At 46.3% G+C, this 24,224-nt stretch overlaps 1 protein-coding gene across 1 annotated transcript; it reads right to left on the bottom strand.

The window, feature by feature from the left end:
• Window positions 1-2,077: 2,077 nt before the first annotated feature.
• On the bottom strand, window positions 2,078-8,533 carry LOC123770157 (paternally-expressed gene 3 protein-like). The gene is made up of 3 exons (XM_069301010.1): window positions 8,481-8,533; window positions 6,522-6,896; window positions 2,078-2,432 (listed from the first exon to the last, which is right to left on the bottom strand). The coding sequence occupies exons 1-3, from the start codon at window positions 8,531-8,533 to the stop codon at window positions 2,078-2,080; spliced, it is 783 nt and encodes a 260-aa protein (XP_069157111.1).
• Window positions 8,534-24,224: the final 15,691 nt, after the last annotated feature.

Below are 24,224 nucleotides of genomic sequence, written 5' to 3'. Positions count from 1 at the left end.
AGAAGAAACGAACATAGCGAGAAACATTACATGTATATGAGTATAGAAGAGCTTCTTAATACATGTGTAATGAACAAATCAAATGAACTAAAAAAAGCAGATTGTACAACTGATAGAACAAATATCTTCCTGAGAAATTTGTTTAGGTTTTCTACACCTTATAGATGTACCCAGACGCGGCATGACACGAATACCATCATCTGATGATGGTATTAAATCTAATTAATGAATTTGCATATTGGCTTTTGAGTACAGGAATGATTTAATGCCTTTGCACGATTGGATATTCAGCTACAAGCACAGATATATAATCAGTTGGGTGGAAAAACAATTGCAACTCTCCACAATTTCACCACACTCAACCGAGCCACATAAATGTGCAATCCATTGAAGGTGCTGCACACAGAGTAGAACACTCTGCCCACTCAGAGTGAGTTAGTGATGGTTAAAACTCTATATATTGTAGCATACAATCCTCGATATCCTACCCATTTGAGGTAAGAGAGTGAGTGATGGAAAAAGAGCTCCATCTATCTTGCAGTGAGTCAATAGAGCCTGTTCTATTTTTTAGTGAGTCAATAGAGCCTGTTCTATTTTTTAGTGAGTCAATAGAGCCTGTTCTATTTTTTAGTGAGTCAATAGAGCCTGTTCTATTTTTTAGTGAGTCAATAGAGCCTGTTCTATTTTTAGTGAGTCAATAGAGCCTGTTCTATTTTTTAGTGAGTCAATAGAGCCTGTTCTATTTTTCACTGAGTGAATGGAGCTTTATCTATCATTGACTGAAACTTTAATCTCATAAGTGTGGGGTCTTCAAAGCGTGAGTGAGGTGAGGAGATGTGAGGTCTCACAGGTGTGAGTAATGAGTATACCTGAAGGTGGGTCAGGTGTGAGTAATGAGTATTATAGGGGAGTAATAACTGGCAGTGGCGGTGAGTGGCGAGGTCTTGTTTTGCATATATATGAGTAAGTGAATCTGCAAGACTACAGCTGTAACCCCCCCCCCCATGCTTCTCTCTCTCTCTCTCTCTCTCTCTCTCTCTCTCTCTCTCTCTCTCTCTCTCTCTCTCTCTCTCTCTCTCTCTCTCTCTCTCTCTCTCTCTCTCTCTCTCTCTTTAATATGGCCAGACGGTAGTGATAAAATATGTTTTATTTTTGTGTGATGTGAGAGAGGGAGAGAGAGAGAGAGAGAGAGAGAGAGAGAGAGAGAGAGAGAGAGTGAGAGAGAGAGAGAGAGGGAGGGAGGGAGAGAGGAAGGGGGGGGGGACACAAATTTTCCAGAACATTTTAAGTTTCATTAAAAAACAATTTTCAGGTCCCCGTGCCTGCAAGGGTCTTTATTTTAATTAAATATTTCCCCCTGAGGAAGGTAGTTGGCTCGTTACGACCCCAGCCGGACCCTGTCGTAGATACCTGTCGTAGACACTGTCGTAGACCCTGTCGTAGACATTGCCTTAGACCCTCTCGTAGACCCTGTCGTAGACACTGTCGTAGACCCTGTCGTAGACATTGCCTTAGACCCTGTCGTAGACACTGTCGTAGACCCTGTCGTAGGCACTGTCGTAGACACTGTCGTAGACCCTGTCCTAGACCCTGTCGTAGGCACTGTCGTAGACACTGTCGTAGACCCTGTCGTAGACCCTGTCGTAGACCCTGTCGTAGACCCTGTCGTAGACCCTGTCGTAGACCCTGTCGTAGACCCTGTCGTAGACCCTGTCGTAGACACTGTCGTAGACCCTGTCGCAGATACCTGTCGTAGACACTGTCGTAGACCCTGTCGTAGACCCTGTCGTAGACACTGTCGTAGACCCTGTCGTAGACACTGTCGTAGACCCTGTCGTAGACCCTGTCGTAGACCCTGTCGTAGACCCTGTCGTAGGCACTGTCGTAGACACTGTCGTAGACCCTGTCGCAGATACCTGTCGTAGACACTGTCGTAGACCCTGTTGTAGACCCTGTCGTAGACACTGTCGTAGACATTGCCTTAGACCCTGTCGTAGACCCTGTCGTAGACCCTGTCGTAGACATTGCCTTAGACCCTGTCGTAGACCCTGTCGTAGACCCTGTCGTAGACATTGCCTTAGACCCTGTCGTAGACCCTGTCGTAGGCACTGTCGTAGACCCTGTCCTTGACCCTGTCGTAGGCACTGTCGTAGACACTGTCGTAGACCCTGTCGTAGACACTGTCGTAGACCCTGTCGTAGACCCTGTCGTAGCCACTGTCGTAGACACTGTCGTAGACCCTGTCGTAGACACTGTCGTAGACACTGTCGTAGACCCTGTCGTAGACCCTGTCGTAGGCACTGTCGTAGACACTGTCGTAGACCCTGTCGTAGACCCTGTCGTAGACCCTGTCGTAGGCACTGTCGTTGACCCTGTCGTAGGCACTGTCGTAGACACTGTCGTAGGCACTGTCGTAGACACTGTCGTAGACCCTGTCGTAGACACTGTCGTAGACACTGTCGTAGACCCTGTCCTAGACCCTGTCGTAGGCACTGTCGTAGACACTGTCGTAGACCCTGTCGTAGACACTGTCGTAGACACTGTCGTAGACACTGTCGTAGACCCCTGTCGTAGACACTCTGCAGGTCGGACGTTGCAACACTCCACATTTAGTAGTGATGAACAATGTTCAACACACAGTGGAAGTGTTGCGTAAGATATGGCTTCACTCCATGATGTGATGACCTATTTAATTGGTCATCACTTCATGGTCACAATGACCATTTTCTCAATGTTCGGGTATAATAACCTCATTGTGTATAGGTCACAACCCCTGTCCCTGCTTCTGTCTCAGCCCCTGATGAGGGGAAGGGGGAGGGGGTGTGCCTCCCCTTGGGGGAGGGGGGAAGGGGGGGGAGGGGAACAGTGGCGTAATTGGAAATGAGAGGAGCGGATGCAAGCAGGAAATTGGGTGGAATAGACCGGAAGAAATCAAAGAGGAAGGTATTGGAAAGCCTGGTAGTGGAATACTGTATTTCAGTGTATATATGTTTTTTGTTCCCTGTTATGTGCATGTGTGTGTTTCTTCCCACTGCCCACAGTTTCCTCCCCACCACCCACACTTCTTGCCCCACTTCTTGCCCCTCTCACCCAAGACAACATTTCCCTCTCAGTTTCTGCCCAAACTTCCTAACACTTCACTTCTTTCCAACTTGGACTTTCTTCCCATCGTTTCTCCCCCACATTGTTGACAAAAACATTCTTGGCCTTAACATGTATTACGTTAGTCCTTGGGAGGAGTTATATATATATATATATATATATATATATATATATATATATATATATATATATATATATATATATATATATATATATATATATATATGTCGTACCTAGTAGCCAGAACTCACTTCTCAGCCTACTATGCATGGCCCAATTTGCCTAATAAGCCAAGTTTTCATGAATTAATTGTTTTTCGACTACCTAACCTACCTAACCAAACCTAACCTAACTTTTTCGGCTACCTAACCTAACCTAACCTATAGAGATAGGTTAGGTTAGGTTAGGTAGGGTTGGTTAGGTTCGGTCATATATCTACGATAATTTTAACTCCAATAAAAAAAATTGAACTTAAACATAATGAAATGGGTAGCTTTATCATTTCATAAGAAAAAAAATAGAGAAAATATAATAATTCAGGAAAACTTGGCTTATTAGGCAAATCGGGCCTTGCATAGTAGGCCGAGAAGTGCGTTCTGGCTACGACATATATATATATATATATATATATATATATATATATATATATATATATATATATATATATATATATATAGGACCCATAGTTTCTGAAAAGCTACACACAAACCATTAGAGGGATTTTTAGCTCCAATACAGTTTCAATGTTCTTGTACCCTATTTATATTTTTGGTATATATTATGTAAATGAGTTGATAAAAGGTGTTCTTTGGAGAGGCTGCGAAGTTTTGTGTCGTCTTCGGAGCTGTCAACAAGTTTTCACATAGTATGTAGGTCGTTTATAAGTGTTCATTCAAACGGCGTTTCTGTTCAAAGTTCGTTCAAAACGGAGTTTCTTTGTCTTGTTCAAATGTATTTTTTACTTATTTTTTTTGGTTCAAACGGGTTCTTAAAAACGCCAAAATTCTCTTGTTTTTGTCAAAAAATTTCAGTTGTCAATGTTTTTGTCGTTTTGTAGTGTGTTGATGAGGTCGCCAGCTGGCCATTAATGACTTTAATGTTCAGCCTTACTGTTGAAAGTGAACGGTCGTTGTGGTAATGAACGATCATTTGTGTGTTTTGGTTGTCAGCGCTACCTGATTTATTGAAGGGTTTCAGTGTTGTGTCTTGATTGATCACCAGGCCTATTTGGTTGTGGTAGGCAGGGATTGTCTTGATTGATCACCAGGCCTATATGGTTGTGGTAGGCAGAGACTGTCTTGATTGATCACCAGGCCTATATGGTTGTGGTAGGCAGAGACTGTCTTGATTGATCACCAGGCCTATATGGTTGTGGTAGGCACGGACTGTCTTGATTGATCACCAGGCCTATATGGTTGTGGTAGGCAGAGACTGTCTTGATTGATCACCAGGCCTATATGGTTGTGGTAGGCAGGGATTGTCTTGATTGATCACCAGGCCTATATGGTTGTGGTAGGCAGGAATTGTCTTGATTGATCACCAGGCCTATATGGTTGTGGTAGGCAGGGATTGTCTTGATTGATCACCAGGCCTATATGGTTGTGGTAGGCAGGGATTGTCTTGATTGATCACCAGGCCTATATGGTTGTGGTAGGCAGGGATTGTCTTGATTGATCACCAGGCCTATATGGTTGTGGTAGGCAGGGATTGTCTTGATTGATCACCAGGCCTATATGGTTGTGGTAGGCAGAGACTGTCTTGATTGATCACCAGGCCTATATGGTTGTAGTAGGCAGGGATTGTCTTGATTGATCACCAGGCCTATATGGTTGTGGTTTTAATAGAAAGCTTCATTAGAAAGCTAGAACGACATTAGTCCTCTTTTTGGCGATGAAGAGCTCTTGATTTATATATAGAGATAATAAGACAACATATTGGAATTGTTAGCATGCATATATAAAGTTGTATTATTAGCACATTTAGGTACATATGTGTGTTTGTGCAGCTGTCCTAGACTATATGAAGGGGAGTACAGAGTGAGTCAAGAAGTAGCTGTCCTAGACTATATGAAGGGGAGTACAGAGTGAGTCAAGAAGTACCTGTCCTAGACTATATGAAGGGGAGTACAGAGTGAGTCAAGAAGTAGCTGTCCTAGACTATATGAAGGGGAGTACAGAGTGAGTCAAGAAGTAGCTGTCCTAGACTATATGAAGGGGAGTACAGAGTGAGTCAAGAAGTAGCTGTCCTAGACTATATGAAGGGGAGTACAGAGTGAGTCAAGAAGTAGCTGTCCTAGACTATATGAAGGGGAGTACAGAGTGTGTCAAGAACCAGCCAGGTGATGCTAAAAGTCCCCATCACTAGACGGGACCAAAGAGCCAAAGCTCAACCCTCGCAAAGCTCAAATTTTAGGTGTATTATGAAGATATCCTCAAGAACACAAGAGAGAATAAAGTAATTGCAAAGTTCCTGGAACATCTTTTTTATTATTATTATTTTTATTATTAACATATTTTTTTCATTATTTTTATTAACACATATAGGTACACCTGCATCTGTGTAGCTACCCTAGACTATATGAAGGGGCGTACAATGTGTCACAAAGCTAGCTATGTGGTGCCAAAAAATCCCTATCACACAGGATGGTTAGCTATGCCAACGGATTTGAAATTAAGTCTACGCACTTCCCAACCCACATTTCAGTAAGAGTTTATGAGTCGCGGGGTTGAGAGATGCTCCCTGCTATAAGGGGGAGGGTGTGAGAGGAGGACAGCTTAGTCAAGAGTGGGATAGAGAGCTGTGGATCATAATAGACGGAAAGTGTGGGGTTGAGAGATGGTTATGGGGGAGTCTGGCTTAAGGAGAGACACTGGGCCATCAAACGCCGCTCTAAATTGGTTCTAGTGCGTCGCTAGAGAAGCATTTAAGGGGAAAAGATGGTGGACAATTACTTTAGTGTGGTAACTGGGATACATGAGAGGGTCTGGGGTGAGGAGGATGGGGCTGAGGAATATGTTCTTGACAGAAGCTACAAGGATCTGACCGTGAAGCGAGATATGTAGTTGAAGCACATAATAAGTCGTTTTGTCGGGGACAGGAAGCCTGTGTATATATGTAATTTAAGTTTATATGAGGGTCCCCCCCTACTGACCTCCCCCAGTATGCAACACTTCCACAGTTGCCTAACTCACGTGTAACTATTTACTGCTAGGTGAATAGATGCATTAGGTGAAAGGAAACCTGGCAAATCTACAGTGGAGACGTAGAGTGCGCGCTCGAGACAAGGGCTCAACAGAGCCCTGGGGTCGAGTAGAGAGGCATTGGGGATCCCTGATAGGACCTTCAAGAACTCTTTCATTGAAAACAAATGTAGTAAAGCATATATGTGAAATATTATAGGTTTCTTTTCCTTATATCACAGCTCCTTGTCCTCATATCCCACACCCTTGTCCTGTTGTGGGTCCCTGAAGTGGACTTTGTCCTGTTGTGGGTCCCTGAAGTGGACTTTGTCCTGTTGTGGGTCCCTGAAGTGGACTTTGTCCTGTTGTGGGTCCCTGAAGTGGACTTTGTCCTGTTGTGGGTCCCTGAAGTGGACTTTGTCGTGTTGTGGGTCCCTGAAGTGGACTTTGTCCTGTTGTGGGTCCCTGAAGTGGACTTTGTCCTGTTGTGGGTCCCTGAAGTGGACTTTGTCCTGTTGTGGGTCCCTGAAGTGGACTTTGTCCTGTTGTGGGTCCCTGAAGTGGACTTTGTCGTGTTGTGGGTCCCTGAAGTGGACTTTGTCCTGTTGTGGGTCCCTGAAGTGTTGTACTTGGTTACAATTTTCAGATTTGTCTGTCTCGTTTAATTGTTCAAATGACAGGTGTATATATTGATGCCTTACCTGCTGGCTTTTGATGTGATTCTTAATGGAGGTGCTGTTCTGTTAGACTGTTACTGCCACCGCTGCTAGAGGTGCTGGTGCTTGTTAATCTTGCCCCCCCCCCCTCTACCCCCCCCCCCCACACCCCTGTTCCTCCTCCCCCTCCCTCTACCCCCTCTTCCCCCATTACACCTGTACAGGTAATTACTATGACTTAAACTTGGAGCTTTTAAGCCCCTCACCTGAGACTGTGTTGGGTGGTGAGGTGTGTGGGCGGTAGGTGTGTGTAGGTGTGTGCGTGGTTGTGTGTAGTGTAGGTGTGTGGTTGTGTGTAGTGTAGGTGTGTGGTTGTGTGTAGTGTAGGTGTGTGCGTGGTTGTGTGTAGGTGTGTGTAGGTGTGTGCGTGGTTGTGTGTATGTGTGTGTAGGTGTGTGTAGTGTAGGTGTGTGTAGGTGTGTGCGTGGTTGTGTGTAGGTGTGTGCGTGGTTGTGTGTAGTGTAGGTGTGTGCGTGGTTGTGTGTAGGTGTGTGTAGGTGTGTGTAGTGTAGGTGTGTGTAGTGTAGGTGTGTGCGTGGTTGTGTGTAGGTGTGTGTAGGTGTGTGCGTGGTTGTGTGTAGGTGTGTGTAGGTGTGTGCGTGGTTGTGTGTAGGTGTGTGTAGGTGTGTGCGTGGGTGTCACTAGAATGTGACATTTAAAACACATTAAACATACCAGACCATATAACCAGCTGAGACAATACCACTCACACACTGAGCCTTATAACCAGCAGATATAAGACCTAGAGTACACTGCAGGGGTTCGAGTCCACGTCTTAATTTAACCGCTATGCCAGAGGTCAGGCGTAAAGGTCACAGCTCTTCAGATGTCACGAGGTCGGGAACCAGGAGCCGGAGCCGGACCTCAGTCACGTCTTTCTCTATATTTTTAACAGCCTCGGGACCACTAATTAAACAGAAATCAATTGGGTCGTTGTGTCTGTTGAAAGCTGACTGCGACACAGTCACCCACTACGACACCCACTGCGACACAGGGGCCCCACTGTCACACAGACATCTAGTGACATATTAATATCAACCGTTGACGTTCCATCAAGCGCCTCACCTAATTTGATGATAACATCCGAAGTCTAATGAAAACGACACCTTGAAATATATATATATATACTTCTCTCTGATAACACGTCTGACGACCGCTCGACACATAAATCAACGCTCACTTCTCAAGGCTTTCACTCAGTATATATTTAAACCAATTTAAAGTGCTGTACATTTCTGGGAATATGGATACCGAAGATAGCAAGGTTGGAAAGATAGCGAAAATATACGTGATTTAAAGTATCTTTATACAAGTGATCTGTATATTATTGTAAATAATATGTCTAGCTAATATTCAATCTCCGCTAAAGCATAATTTCCCGCCAAATTTCCCTTCCCGCCAAAACGTCGTTCTCATAAGAGGTATCCGATGGAATCCGGAGACCCGAGACTACGTCACATCCAAGCAAATAGATGTCACTTACGTCATACGCCCTCCAGAGAGCACAATCGTTCCAACTCGTATATCTATACACATTACGTATATCTATGTATTCTGTACTAAGGGGGGGGGGGGTTACCCCTTCTTACATAGACTCCCTCGTTTGAGCACCAGCTCCTTGTTAACTCTCTACCACACCTCATACGGTGAGGTATGGTGTTCCCTCACACCTCATACAGTGAGGTATGGTGTTCCCTCACACCTCATACAGTGAGGTATGGTGTTCCCTCACACCTCATACAGTGAGGTATGGTGTTCCCTCACACCTCATACAGTGAGGTATGGTGTCCCCTCACACCTCATACAGTGAGGTATGGTGTCCCCTCACACCTCATACAGTGAGGTATGGTGTTCCCTCACACCTCATACAGTGAGGTATGGTGTCCCCTCACACCTCATACAGTGAGGTATGGTGTTCCCTCACACCTCATACAGTGAGGTATGGTGTCCCCTCACACCTCATACAGTGAGGTATGGTGTCCCCACACACCTCATACAGTGAGGTATGGTGTCCCCACACACCTCATACAGTGAGGTATGGTGTCCCCTCACACCTCATACAGTGAGGTATGGTGTCCCCTCACACCTCATACAGTGAGGTATAGTGTCCCCTCACACCTCATACAGTGAGGTATGGTGTTCCCTCACAGCTCATACAGTGAGGTATAGTGTTCCCTCACACCTCATACAGTGAGGTATGGTGTTCCCTCACACCTCATACAGTGAGGTATGGTGTCCCCTCACACCTCATACAGTGAGGTATGGTGTTCCCTCACACCTCATACAGTGAGGTATGGTGTCCCCTCACACCTCATACAGTGAGGTATGGTGTTCCCTCACACCTCATACAGTGAGGTATGGTGTCCCCTCACACCTCATACAGTGAGGTATGGTGTCCCCACACACCTCATACAGTGAGGTATGGTGTCCCCACACACCTCATACAGTGAGGTATGGTGTCCCCTCACACCTCATACAGTGAGGTATGGTGTCCCCTCACACCTCATACAGTGAGGTATAGTGTCCCCTCACACCTCATACAGTGAGGTATGGTGTTCCCTCACAGCTCATACAGTGAGGTATAGTGTTCCCTCACACCTCATACAGTGAGGTATGGTGTTCCCTCACAGCTCATACAGTGAGGTATAGTGTTCCCTCACACCTCATACAGTGAGGTATGGTGTTCCCTCACACCTCATACAGTGAGGTATGGTGTCCCACCTCACCTCAAAGAGGAAACTAATCCTGGAGATTGGAGACTGGTGAATCTAATCAACTAAGTAATTAACTCTCTCATCAATGTTCTTAATGGCTTCATAGAGCGAGAATAGGTTATGTTCTTTGTTCGTATATATATATATATATATATATATATATATATATATATATATATATATATATATATATATATATATATATATATATATATATATATATATATGTCGTACCTAGTAGCCAGAACGCACTTCTCTGCCTACTATTCAAGGCCCGATTTGCCTGATAAGCCAAGTTTTCATGAATTAATTGTTTTTCGACTACCTAACCTACCTAACCTAACCTAACCTAACTTTTTCGGCCACCTAACCTAACCTAACCTAACCTATTAAGATAGGTTAGGTTAGGTTAGGTAGGGTTGGTTAGGTTCGGTCATATATCTACGTTAATTTTAACTCCAATAAAAAAAAATTGACTTCATACATAATGAAATGGGTAGCTTTATCATTTCATAAGAAAAAAAATAGAGAAAATATATTAATTCATGAAAACTTGGCTTATTAGGCAAATCGGGCCTTGCATAGTAGGCTGAGAAGTGAGTTCTGGCTACTAGGTACGACATATATATATATATATATATATATATATATATATATATATATATATATATATATATATATATATATATATATATATACTAAAAAAATATCATTAAACAAATATATAGAAAATCTATATTGAAACTATAGAGCGATTATATAAATATAGAATATATCTTTAATGTAAATATATATAGATAATATAAATTATAGAGCGATTTAATTATTTTTCTTTAGATAAATGGGGGATTGAAGATATCTTTTTCTTAAGGTTATGGGGGGATAGATAAGGTTCTATTGTTATCTCTGGCGTCTCCACCTCCACCACAGTGAGGTGTGAGGAAGGGCAGGGTGAGTAACCTCATTATATGAGGTGATAGTCTCCTGCACGGAGGTCTCCTGGGGTGTCTGACTCTGCCCCAGCACCTGTACGGAGAGCCAGCACGGAGAGTCAGCCAGGGAGTCAGCCAGGGAGTCAGCCAGGGTTGTAACTCGGAGTTAGAGAGAGACAACCCAGAACCTAATTCCAGTTAGCCTGGAGCTAGCGTTGATCAATTAGGGACCCCCGGAGTTATCGTTGACCAATCAGGGACCTCCGGAGTTATCGTTGACCAATCAGGGACCCCCGGAGCCAGCGTTGACCAATCAGGGACCCCCGGAGTTATCGTTGACCAATCAGGGACCCCGGAGTTATCGTCGACCAATCAGGGACCCCGGAGCCAGCGTTGACCAATCATGGACCCCGGTTTCAACTCCAATTATATTTGTAAAATAATGATGTGATTACCGATGATTATTGGGCTGTCTGGTACAAACTATAATGTCAGAATTGCTTTTCCTAATTACCTGATTGTTATTGATATAAACATTCCGTAATAGGAACGTATGAAACAGCTGAAGGGGTCCATACGGGGCAGTTCCTATTTACATCCACCCAAACTTATATAGATGTCTAACCTACGCTTGAAACAATCCAGAGATCCCACCTCCAATAATTTGTAATTTGTATCATAAATCCCAGTTGTCGGGTCTTCTTGTAGTGTAATCCTTGTTTCTTTGGCGAACCGGTTGTGGGATGGTGCTGTCTGTCCCAGTGGTGGTGTGGTCTGTCTGTACCAGTGGTGGTGTGGTCTGTCTGTACCAGTGGTGGTGTGGGCTGTCTGTACCAGTGGTGGTGTGGGCTGTCTGACCCAGTGGTGGTGTGGTCTGTCTGTACCAGTGGTGGTGTGGTCTGTCTGTCCCAGTGGTGGTGTGGTCTGTCTGTACCAGTGGTGGTGTGGTCTGTCTGTACCAGTGGTGGTGTGGTCTGTCTGTACCAGTGGTGGTGTGGTCTGTCTGTACCAGTGGTGGTGTGGTCTGTCTGTACCAGTGGTGGTGTGGTCTGTCTGTACCAGTGGTGGTGTGGTCTGTCTGTCCCAGTGGTGGTGTGGTCTGTCTGTACCAGTGGTGGTGTGGTCTGTCTGTACCAGTGGTGGTGTGGGCTGTCTGTACCAGTGGTGGTGTCGGGGCCGAGCGAGGAACGATAGGACCATTACACTCCGTAATGGTGTATTGATGGCTCCTGGGTGTCCCCCTTATTGAATATAGGATATTGTGACCATTTGTGTACCTGTGTCACCACACACTACGGAATATTGTAGTGTAGTAACACCTTTGTGTGTACTTACAACCGTGTGTGTGTGTGTGTGTGTGTGTGTGTGTGTGTGTGTGTGTGTGTGTGTACTCACCTAGTTGTGCTTGCGGGGGTTGAGCTCTGGCTCTTTGGTCCCGCCTCTCAACCGTCAATCAACTGGTGTACAGATTCCTGAGCCTATTGGGCTCTGTCATATCTACACTTGAAACTGTGTATGGAGTCAGCCTCCACCACATCACATCCTAATGCATTCCATTTGTCAATGCATGTGTGTGTGTGTGTGTGTGTGTGTGTGTGTGTGTGTGTGTGTGTGTGTGTGTGTGTGTGTGTGTGTGTGTGTGTGTTTACAAACACCCCCCTTCAAGAAAGAGCAACAATTCAACAATGTCTTCCCGTTCCATTAACGCATTAAATCATCACCGATGAATCTCCCAAACACTATAAGTGAGAGAACCCTTAGGACCCATTCTCTTATTGTTTCAGGGGATTCGAACCATTTGGGCCACAAAGCCACGCTGTCGCAGCTCCTGGAAATCGCTTGTGACAAGTATCGATAGCAGCCATTGTCTGGGGCCAGGGCGAGGTGTTCTGGGTGTACCTACACCTTTGTTGGGGGGGATGGATGATCTCCAGGGTGGTGGGTGACGGGCGGACCCTTCCAGGAGATGGATGAGGTGGTGGTCCAGGCCAGGGAGGGTGCGGGTATGGGGTAATGGGGGTGGGTGTAGTCATAGAGGTTTGTGAATGGAGTCACGGCGGCCTGGTTCCCGCTAAGGGAGTCGGGTCTAAACCCTGAGGAAAATATGGACACGTCTGCGTCAGCATTACTTTGTAAACAAAGCCAGCCTAACCTATCTTGGTCTGACCTAACCTATTCTAACCTGACCTATCTTGGTCTGACCTAACCTATTGTAACCTGACCTATCTTGGTCTGATCTAACCTATCCTAACCTGACCTATCTTGGTCTGACCTAACCTATTCTAACCTGACCTATCTTGGTCTGACCTAACCTATTGTAACCTGACCTATCTTGGTCTGATCTAACCTATCCTAACCTGACCTATCTTGGTCTGACCTAACCTATTCTAACCCTGACCTATCTTGGTCTGACCTAACCTATTCTAACCCTGACCTATCTTGGTCTGATCTAACCTATTCTAACCTGACCTATCTTGGTCTGACCTAACCTATTCTAACCCTGACCTATCTTGGTCTGATCTAACCTATTCTAACCTGACCTATCTTGGTCTGACCTAACCTATTCTAACCCTGACCTATCTTGGTCTGATCTAACCTATTCTAACCTGACCTATCTTGGTCTGATCTAACCTATCCTAACCCTGACCTATCCTAACCAATCCTAGGGAGCCGGTCGGCCGAGCGGACAGAACGCTGTACTTGTGATCCTGTGGTCCTGGGTTCGATCCCAGGCGCCGGCGAGAAACAATGGGCAGAGTTTCTTTCACCCTATGCCCCTGTTACCTAGCAGTAAAATAGGTACCTGGGTGTTAGTCAGCGGTTACGGGCTGATTCCTGGGGGTGGAGGCCTGGTCGAGGACCGGGCCGCGGGGACACTAAAGCCCCGAAATCATCTCAAGATAACATCAATATAACAATCCTACGTTACCTCTACCGAAACTAAGCTAACGAAAATAAGAGATCAAATATAGTTGTAAATGTGGTTGTTTACAATGAGTGTGACGTCACTGATGTTTACACCTTGGCGGTGAAGGTTGTGGACCATGAGGCCTACAGGTGGACGGGAACAACATTCATACATTGAACACAACACCTGCTAGAGGAAGGACACGGTGAACACATGAACAAGGACACACTTGTTCACACCTAGACACACCTAGACACAACTAGGTGAGTACACTGTGGAGGGTGTAACATAAGAGTGGCAAGACAAGTTGAGACAACACCCAGTGGTGTTGTCGCTGCTTGTGTTGTGGTGTTGCTGCTCCCTCTGGGGTGTTGTGGTGTTGCTGCTCCCTCTGGGGTGTTGTGGTGTTGCTGTGTGGTGTTCCTGCTCCCTCTGGAGTGTTGTGGTGTTGCTGTGTGTTGCTGCTTGTCTTGTAGTTCTGCTTCTGTGTTGCTGGTTATATTAACCTATCTGTGAGCTTTGCTGACACTCCACACACCAACTACCTCACTGTCTGTGACTGTTAATGGTTTTAGTCCATTTTTAGAATATCTGTTTGGTAATTATTGCTTATATATCTTATGACAGTTGAGAACTCAAGTGCCTGCATATATACACATTTACAGTTCATCAAAGGTTCTGTAGCACTGTAGTATAATATATCCAGGCTTAAGACACGGTGTAGCCACTCAGAGATAAGTAGTAAGTTTACTTTACACTTTCTCGTAGTTCACTCTCTTTGTTGAAGATGCCATCTGCATTTGGGTCCCATATCCCGAGTTGCCTTTTACAAGTCGCTGCTTGTAATCACAATTTAATATACGAACCGCTGGTTCTCACAATTTAATATACGTCCAATTGTAATTGGTCCGGTGGTCTGAGACTGGAATGTTCCCACTCCGTAAAAAATGCAACTGTTCTCCCTAGCCAGAAACGTACGAACCCAAGCAACCCACCTAACGTGTCGAGACCGATGCATTGAAAAACGTTAATATTATCGTGCAGTAATTCTTACTGATAGTCTTAATTCTAAAGGATTGGCTAATTGCGTACAAAATGCGATGTATTATGTGAGAGAACGGGATGAGCCGGTGTGCGTGAGAACAGACTGACTCTTACACACACACACACACACACACACACACACACACACACACACACACACACACACACAATCTTGTTGATTGACGGTTGAGAGGCTAGACCAAAGAGCCAGAGCTCAACCCCCGCAAACACAACTAGGTGAGTACACACACACACACACACACACACACACACACACACACACACACACACACACACACACACACACACACACACACACACACACACCAGCTGGGGCAACAAGGCTGTGGTTACAAGAAGAATAGTGGGTGTATATGTGTGTTTCAGACCACGGTGGGTGGGTGTGGGTGTCTGGGGTTGATGTAGGCACTCCGTGAGCATGCCCACGTTCGAACCCCCGTCACACCCCAGCTGTAACAACGGATCACAAGGCCGGATACCCCCATATACGATCCATCGTAATTCAACCACCAGGATTCATTAAGCATTTACTCAACTAGTTACGAAACCTCTGCATCTTTCAACAATCATGGCGGCTTTGTTCATTAAGCATTTACTCAACTGATTACGAAACCTCTGCATCTTTCAACAATCATGGCGGCTTTGTTTACATTAATAAATGTAAACAAAGCCGCCATGACTGAGGGAAGATGTACAGGTTTCGTACGAGGTTGTGGAAATGGTTCATGACTTGTAGCTCTGGGCTCTTTAGAGTGCTCAATGTGTGTTCCTCTTGAGAAACAAATAACTTCGTAGTTTAATGAGAACATATTGAAGTCATACATTGGGATCGAACCCGCGTCCCTGGCTTCCCCACACACACACCCACTACCGACTCAACCATACATGTATCTTCTTCTGCCATTGTATTTGAAATTCAGTGCATTTAGTTTTTTTTACAAAAATGATTGTTCAGTCAAATGGAAATAGAAATAATGAGGATGTTTACTAAAAAAATCAACATTAATTAATATCCTATTCAAAGCCTAGTGATTTTTCTCATCTACAATTCATTACCAATTCAACGCTTGATTACACCTGAATTGGAATTGATCTCTGAATTTCAATTTATATCGGAATTGACCCCAATTTCTGCCATGATTGAACGTGTCATCTGGTAACACAAGGGTGAGTGTTGCAGCTCCACCATGACTGTAGAATACAACACAAGGGTGAGTGTTGCAGCTCCACCGTGACTGTAGAATACAACACAAGGGTGAGTGTTGCAGCTCCACCATGACTGTAGAATACAACACAAGGGTGAGTGTTGTAGCTCCACCATGACTGTAGAACACAAGGGTGAGTGTTGCAGCTCCACCATGACTGTAGAATACAACACAAGGGTGAGTGTTGCAGCTCCACCATGACTGTAGAACACAACACAAGGGTGAGTGTTGCAGCTCCACCATGACTGTAGAACACAACACAAGGGTGAGTGTTGCAGCTCCACCATGACTGTAGAATACAACACAAGGGTGAGTGTTGCAGCTCCACCATGACTGTAGAACACAACACAAGGGTGAGTGTTGCAGCTCCACCATGACTGTAGAACACAAGGGTGAGTGTTGCAGCTCCACCATGACTGTAGAACACAACACAAGGGTGAGTGTTGCAGCTCCACCATGACTGTACAACACAACACAAGGGTGAGTGTTGTAGCTCCACCATGACTGTAGAACACAAGGGTGAGTGTTGCAGCTCCACCATGACTGTAGAATACAACACAAGGGTGAGTGTTGCAGCTCCACCATGACTGTAGAACACAACACAAGGGTGAGTGTTGCAGCTCCACCATGACTGTAGAATACAACACAAGGGTGAGTGTTGCAGCTCCACCATGACTGTAGAACACAACACAAGGGTGAGTGTTGCAGCTCCACCATGACTGTAGAATACAACACAAGGGTGAGTGTTGCAGCTCCACCATGACTGTAGAACACAAGGGTGAGTGTTGCAGCTCCACTATGACTGTAGAACACAAGGGTGAGTGTTGCAGCTCCACCATGACTGTACAACACAAGGGTGAGTGTTGCAGCTCCACCATGACTGTACAACACAACACAAGGGTGAGTGTTGTAGCTCCACCATGACTGTACAACACAAGGGTGAGTGTTGCAGCTCCACCATGACTGTACAACACAACACAAGGGTGAGTGTTGTAGCTCCACCATGACTGTAGAACACAAGGGTGAGTGTTGCAGCTCCACCATGACTGTAGAATACAACACAAGGGTGAGTGTTGCAGCTCCACCATGACTGTACAACACAACACAAGGGTGAGTGTTGTAGCTCCACCATGACTGTAGAACACAAGGGTGAGTGTTGCAGCTCCACCATGACTGTAGAACACAAGGGTGAGTGTTGCAGCTCCACCATGACTGTAGAACACAACACAAGGGTGAGTGTTGCAGCTCCACCATGACTGTAGAACACAACACAAGGGTGAGTGTTGTAGCTCCACCATGACTGTACAACACAAGGGTGAGTGTTGCAGCTCCACCATGACTGTAGAACACAACACAAGGGTGAGTGTTGCAGCTCCACCATGACTGTAGAACACAAGGGTGAGTGTTGCAGCTCCACCATGACTGTAGAACACAAGGGTGAGTGTTGCAGCTCCACCATGACTGTAGAACACAAGGGTGAGTGTTGCAGCTCCACCATGACTGTAGAACACAAGGGTGAGTGTTGCAGCTCCACCATGACTGTACAACACAAGGGTGAGTGTTGCAGCTCCACCATGACTGTAGAACACAAGGGTGAGTGTTGCAGCTCCACCATGACTGTAGAACACAAGGGTGAGTGTTGCAGCTCCACCATGACTGTACAACACAAGGGTGAGTGTTGCAGCTCCACCATGACTGTAGAACACAAGGGTGAGTGTTGCAGCTCCACCATGACTGTACAACACAAGGGTGAGTGTTGCAGCTCCACCATGACTGTAGAACACAAGGGTGAGTGTTGCAGCTCCACCATGACTGTACAACACAAGGGTGAGTGTTGCAGCTCCACCATGACTGTACAACACAAGGGTGAGTGTTGCAGCTCCACCATGACTGTACAACACAACACAAGGGTGAGTGTTGTAGCTCCACCATGACTGTAGAACACAAGGGTGAGTGTTGCAGCTCCACCATGACTGTACAACACAACACAAGGGTGAGTGTTGTAGCTCCACCATGACTGTAGAACACAAGGGTGAGTGTTACAGCTCCACCATGACTGTAGAACACAAGGGTGAGTGTTGCAGCTCCACCATGACTGTAGAACACAAGGGTGAGTGTTACAGCTCCACCATGACTGTAGAACACAAGGGTGAGTGTTGCAGCTCCACCATGACTGTAGAACACAAGGGTGAGTGTTACAGCTCCACCATGACTGTAGAACACAAGGGTGAGTGTTGCAGCTCCACCATGACTGTAGAACACAAGGGTGAGTGTTGCAGCTCCACCATGACTGTAGAACACAAGGGTGAGTGTTGCAGCGCCTCCATGACTGTAGAACACAACACAAGGGTGAGTGTTGCAGCTCCACCATGACTGTAGAACACAACACAAGGGTGAGTGTTGCAGCTCCACCATGACTGTAGAACACAAGGGTGAGTGTTGTAGCTCCACCATGACTGTAGAACACAAGGGTGAGTGTTGCAGCGCCTCCATGACTGTAGAACACAACACAAGGGTGAGTGTTGTAGCTCCTCCATGACTGTAGAACACAACACAAGGGTGAGTGTTGTAGCTCCACCATGACTGTACAACACAAGGGTGAGTGTTGCAGCGCCTCCATGACTGTAGAACACAACACAAGGGTGAGTGTTGCAGCGCCTCCATGACTGTAGAACACAACACAAGGGTGAGTGTTGTAGCTCCTCCATGACTGTAGAACACAACACAAGGGTGAGTGTTGTAGCTCCACCATGACTGTAGAACACAACACAAGGGTGAGTGTTGTAGCTCCTCCATGACTGTAGAACACAACACAAGGGTGAGTGTTGTAGCTCCTCCATGACTGTAGAACACAACACAAGGGTGAGTGTTGTAGCTCCACCATGACTGTAGAACACAACACAAGGGTGAGTGTTGCAGCGCCTCCATGACTGTAGAACACAACACAAGGGTGAGTGTTGCAGCGCCTCCATGACTGTAGAACACAACACAAGGGTGAGTGTTGCAGCGCCTCCATGACTGTAGAACACAACACAAGACGCCAGAAGAGGAGGCATGACCTTGGGTGGCGACCATGTTGCCTACACTGGGGGCAGGCAACACCCTTATGGTCTCTGTGCCTCCACCCTCACCATCACCCTCCACCCTCACCATCACCATCACTCTCCACCCTCACCATCACCCTCCACCCTCACCATCACCCTCCACCCTCACCATCACCCTCCACCCTCACCATCACCCTCCACCCTCACCATCACCATCACCCTCCACCCTCACCCTCCACCCTCACCCTCACCATCACCCTCCACCCTCACCATCACCCTCACCATCACCCTCCACCCTCACCATCACCCTCCACCCTCACCATCACCCTCCACCCTCACCATCACCCTCCACCCTCACCATCACCCTCACCATCACCCTCACCATCACCATCACCCTCCACCCTCACCATCACCCTCCACCCTCACCATCACCCTCACCCTCACCATCACCCTCCACCCTCACCATCACCCTCCACCCTCACCATCACCCTCACCATCACCCTCCACCCTCACCATCACCCTCCACCCTCACCATCACCCTCCACCCTCACCATCACCCTCACCATCACCCTCCACCCTCACCATCACCCTCACCATCACCCTCCACCCTCACCATCACCCTCCACCCTCACCATCACCCTCCACCCTCACCCTCACCATCACCCTCCACCATCACCCTCCACCCTCACCATCACCCTCCACCCTCACCATCACCCTCCACCCTCACCATCACCCTCCACCCTCACCATCACCCTCCACCCTCACCATCACCCTCCACCCTCACCATCACCCTCCACCCTCACCATCACCCTCACCATCACCCTCACCATCACCATCACCCTCCACCCTCACCATCACCCTCCACCCTCACCATCACCCTCACCCTCACCATCACCCTCCACCCTCACCATCACCCTCCACCCTCACCATCACCCTCACCATCACCCTCCACCCTCACCATCACCCTCCACCCTCACCATCACCCTCCACCCTCACCATCACCCTCACCATCACCCTCCACCCTCACCATCACCCTCCACCCTCACCATCACCCTCACCATCACCCTCCACCCTCACCATCACCCTCCACCCTCACCATCACCCTCCACCCTCACCATCACCCTCCACCCTCACCATCACCCTCCACCCTCACCATCACCCTCACCATCACCCTCCACCCTCACCATCACCCTCCACCCTCACCATCACCCTCCACCCTCACCATCACCCTCCACCCTCACCATCACCCTCACCATCACCCTCCACCCTCACCATCAAAGAGATGGTGAGAATAAACAAGTGATAAATGGCAGGAGACCAGAACACTGCTGTGTGGTAAACAAGCTGATAACAGCCAACACTTGAGAGAGAACTAATGGGGCTGCCCAGTTTAATGAGGTAACATAAGGGGTAAATAGGGAAGCTGCCCAGTTTAATGAGGTAACATAAGGGGTAAATAGGGAAGCTGCCCAGTTTAATGAGGTAACATAAGGGGTAAATAGGGAAGCTGCCCAGTTTAATGAGGTAACATAAGGGGTAAATAGGGAAGCTGCCCAGTTTAATGAGGTAACATAAGGGGTAAATAGGGAAGCTGCCCAGTTTAATGAGGTAACATAAGGGGTAAATAGGGAAGCTGCCCCAGTTTAATGAGGTAACATAAGGGGTAAATAGGGAAGCTGCCCAGTTTAATGAGGTAACATAAGGGGTAAATAGGGAAGCTGCCCAGTTTAATGAGGTAACATAAGGGGTAAATAGGGAAGCTGCCCCAGTTTAATGAGGTAACATAAGGGGTAAATAGGGAAGCTGCCCAGTTTAATGAGGTAACATAAGGGGTAAATAGGGAAGCTGCCCCAGTTTAATGAGGTAACATAAGGGGTAAATAGGGAAGCTGCCCCAGTTTAATGAGGTAACATAAGGGGTAAATAGGGAAGCTGCCCAGTTTAATGAGGTAACATAAGGGGTAAATAGGGAAGCTGCCCAGTTTAATGAGGTAACATAAGGGGTAAATAGGGAAGCTGCCCAGTTTAATGAGGTAACATAAGGGGTAAATAGGGAAGCTGCCCAGTTTAATGAGGTAACATAAGGGGTAAATAGGGAAGCTGCCCAGTTTAATGAGGTAACATAAGGGGTAAATAGGGAAGCTGCCCAGTTTAATGAGGTAACATAAGGGGTAAATAGGGAAGCTGCCCCAGTTTAATGAGGTAACATAAGGGGTAAATAGGGAAGCTGCCCAGTTTAATGAGGTAACATAAGGGGTAAATAGGGAAGCTGCCCAGTTTAATGAGGTAACATAAGGGGTAAATAGGGAAGCTGCCCAGTTTAATGAGGTAACATAAGGGGTAAATAGGGAAGCTGCCCCAGTTTAATGAGGTAACATAAGGGGTAAATAGGGAAGCTGCCCCAGTTTAATGAGGTAACATAAGGGGTAAATAGGGAAGCTGCCCCAGTTTAATGAGGTAACATAAGGGGTAAATAGGGAAGCTGCCCAGTTTAATGAGGTAACATAAGGGGTAAATAGGGAAGCTGCCCCAGTTTAATGAGGTAACATAAGGGGTAAATAGGGAAGCTGCCCCAGTTTAATGAGGTAACATAAGGGGTAAATAGGGAAGCTGCCCCAGTTTAATGAGGTAACATAAGGGGTAAATAGGGAAGCTGCCCCAGTTTAATGAGGTAACATAAGGGGTAAATAGGGAAGCTGCCCAGTTTAATGAGGTAACATAAGGGGTAAATAGGGAAGCTGCCCCAGTTTAATGAGGTAACATAAGGGGTAAATAGGGAAGCTGCCCCAGTTTAATGAGGTAACATAAGGGGTAAATAGGGAAGCTGCCCCAGTTTAATGAGGTAACATAAGGGGTAAATAGGGAAGCTGCCCCAGTTTAATGAGGTAACATAAGGGGTAAATAGGGAAGCTGCCCAGTTTAATGAGGTAACATAAGGGGTAAATAGGGAAGCTGCCCCAGTTTAATGAGGTAACATAAGGGGTAAATAGGGAAGCTGCCCCAGTTTAATGAGGTAACATAAGGGGTAAATAGGGAAGCTGCCCCAGTTTAATGAGGTAACATAAGGGGTAAATAGGGAAGCTGCCCAGTTTAATGAGGTAACATAAGGGGTAAATAGGGAAGCTGCCCAGTTTAATGGGGCACTGGTGAAAGGGAGCAAGCAGGAGTGACTAGATCATCATTCACCCCTTCCCTACGAGTCGTGGGCATACAGGAATAGGAGCAACTGTCCCCTTGTGAAACTCACAGCCAGCCAAGTTGTTATGAGCTGAATGAAAGTGATCTACACAAATGCCGATGGAATTACAAATAAAGGGGGAGAACTGGAGGAAAGAGCAGCAGAAGAACAATCACACATTATAACAATAACGGAAATGAAACTGACAAGTGTTATAGGAAATGCCATTTCCCCAAGTGTTCATCGAGTGATAAGGAAAGATAAGGAGAACAGGGGGAGGGGGTGTTGCTGCAGCAAATTACCAGTGAAGCTTCGAAATCAAAGCTTCGAAGCTTTGATACATTAAAGCCTTGAAGAAGTCAAATTAACAGAGGCGCCAATCAGCAAAATAGCATTCCTGATCATGCAAAGCTGATCAGGAATGTACAGAGGAGGACTTGGGGAAGTTACAGGACCTTGACAATCTCCAAGAGTGGGCAAATATGTGGTTGCTGGAATTCGATCCCAACAAGTGTAATGTAATGAAGATGGGAGAGAGGAGACCAGAAGGCAGCTACACCATAAGGGGAAGGCAGCTACAGGACTCAGAAAGAGAAGGATCTGGGCGAGGATAGTGTTCCAACACTCACACCAGAGACACACACTAACAGGGTAACATCAGCAGCATTTGGGACGCTGCCAAATATAAAAACATCGTTTAGAAACCTGAATCAAGCCTCCTTCAAGGCAATCTACACAACATTTGTCAGATCAGCACTGGAATGGAATCCGCACCCTGTCAAGCTGAAGTTGAAAAAGTACAAAAGTTTGCAACTAGATTAGTGGCAGATCTGACAAGTAGAACGTTACAGAACGTGTAAGTACATCCAGCTAGGAGCTCCAATATATCTACGGGCTCACCGTAGCCCGTGCTACTTTGAACTTTGTTCAAGGTAGCGAATCTTTAACAACAACAACATAGGAGCTCCATCACAACATTCCCAACACCATCCCCCCCTCACCACCATCACCATCCCCCCTCACCACCATCACCCCCTCCCCCCCTAAGACTCACCATCACCAGACAAAGAACTATTGAGTATGGACCTGGTGCTCGTGGCACGGAGCTGTGATGGTGACCTTTGATACAACCCGCCCTCACTTGTTTCACTGTTTATGTCTGCGGGATCCACACTTTAGCTCCTGGGCCCCGACATGCTTCCTGTCGGTTGTCTACTGTACCGACTCTTCCCCACCTTTTTCATGTATATCTTTTACATGTGTTCATCTCTCTTATATACACGCATATATTTAAAACACCTGTGTCTTAACCTTTGCATAAGCATGAAGAATAACGTTGTATAAGGCGTATATATACACTGAGGTGTACTCTGAGAGGTGTATTATGTGTCTCGGTGTATACATACTGAGTTTACAGTAGTATAAGTATACTTTACCAGACAAGTATACTTTAATCCTTCACAATGTTCAGGATTAAAGTATACTTCTCTGGTTGGTCAATAAGCTGTTGTGGTGACCTTAATAACCCTCCAGAGGTTAATTGGCCTTAATAGACTGTTGTTTAATGCCAGTATGACAACGGTGACACAGGTACCGGTGGTGTATACCGGTGTTGCAACGCTGACACAGGTACCGGTGGTGTATACCCATGTTGTAACGCTGACAGGTAAACCCGTCAAGATGGCTATTAAAGCCATGGAACACAAGGAAGGAGAGACGTCAATAGGGGGCGTCTGGTGTCGTTAAGTCGACCGACTGTATACATATACATGGCAAAATAGCTTTAGATAAAGTAAATAAGATATCATCGGTGGATCATAGGGGGTCTATGTACACATTAAACTACCACTCACAGGATGAGTATGGTGTACACAGTAAACTACCCCCACAGGATGAGTATGGTGTACACAGTAAACTACCCCCACAGGATGAGTATGGTGTACACAGTAAACTACCCCCACAGGATGAGTATGGTGTACACAGTAAACTACCCCCCACAGGATGAGTATGGTGTACACAGTAAACTACCCCCACAGGATGAGCATGGTGTACACAGTAAACTACCCCCCACAGGATGAGTATGGTGTATACAGTAAACTACCCCCCACAGGATGAGTATGGTGTACACAGTAAACTACCCCCACAGGATGAGTTAGGGGCGTCAGCACCAGAAGACAGGATG

Source organism: Procambarus clarkii, chromosome 45, assembly GCF_040958095.1.
Source record: "Procambarus clarkii isolate CNS0578487 chromosome 45, FALCON_Pclarkii_2.0, whole genome shotgun sequence".
NCBI lineage: Eukaryota > Metazoa > Arthropoda > Malacostraca > Decapoda > Cambaridae > Procambarus > Procambarus clarkii.
Note: the sequence above shows the minus strand (reverse complement) of the source record. Positions and strands in the feature narration are given on the sequence as shown.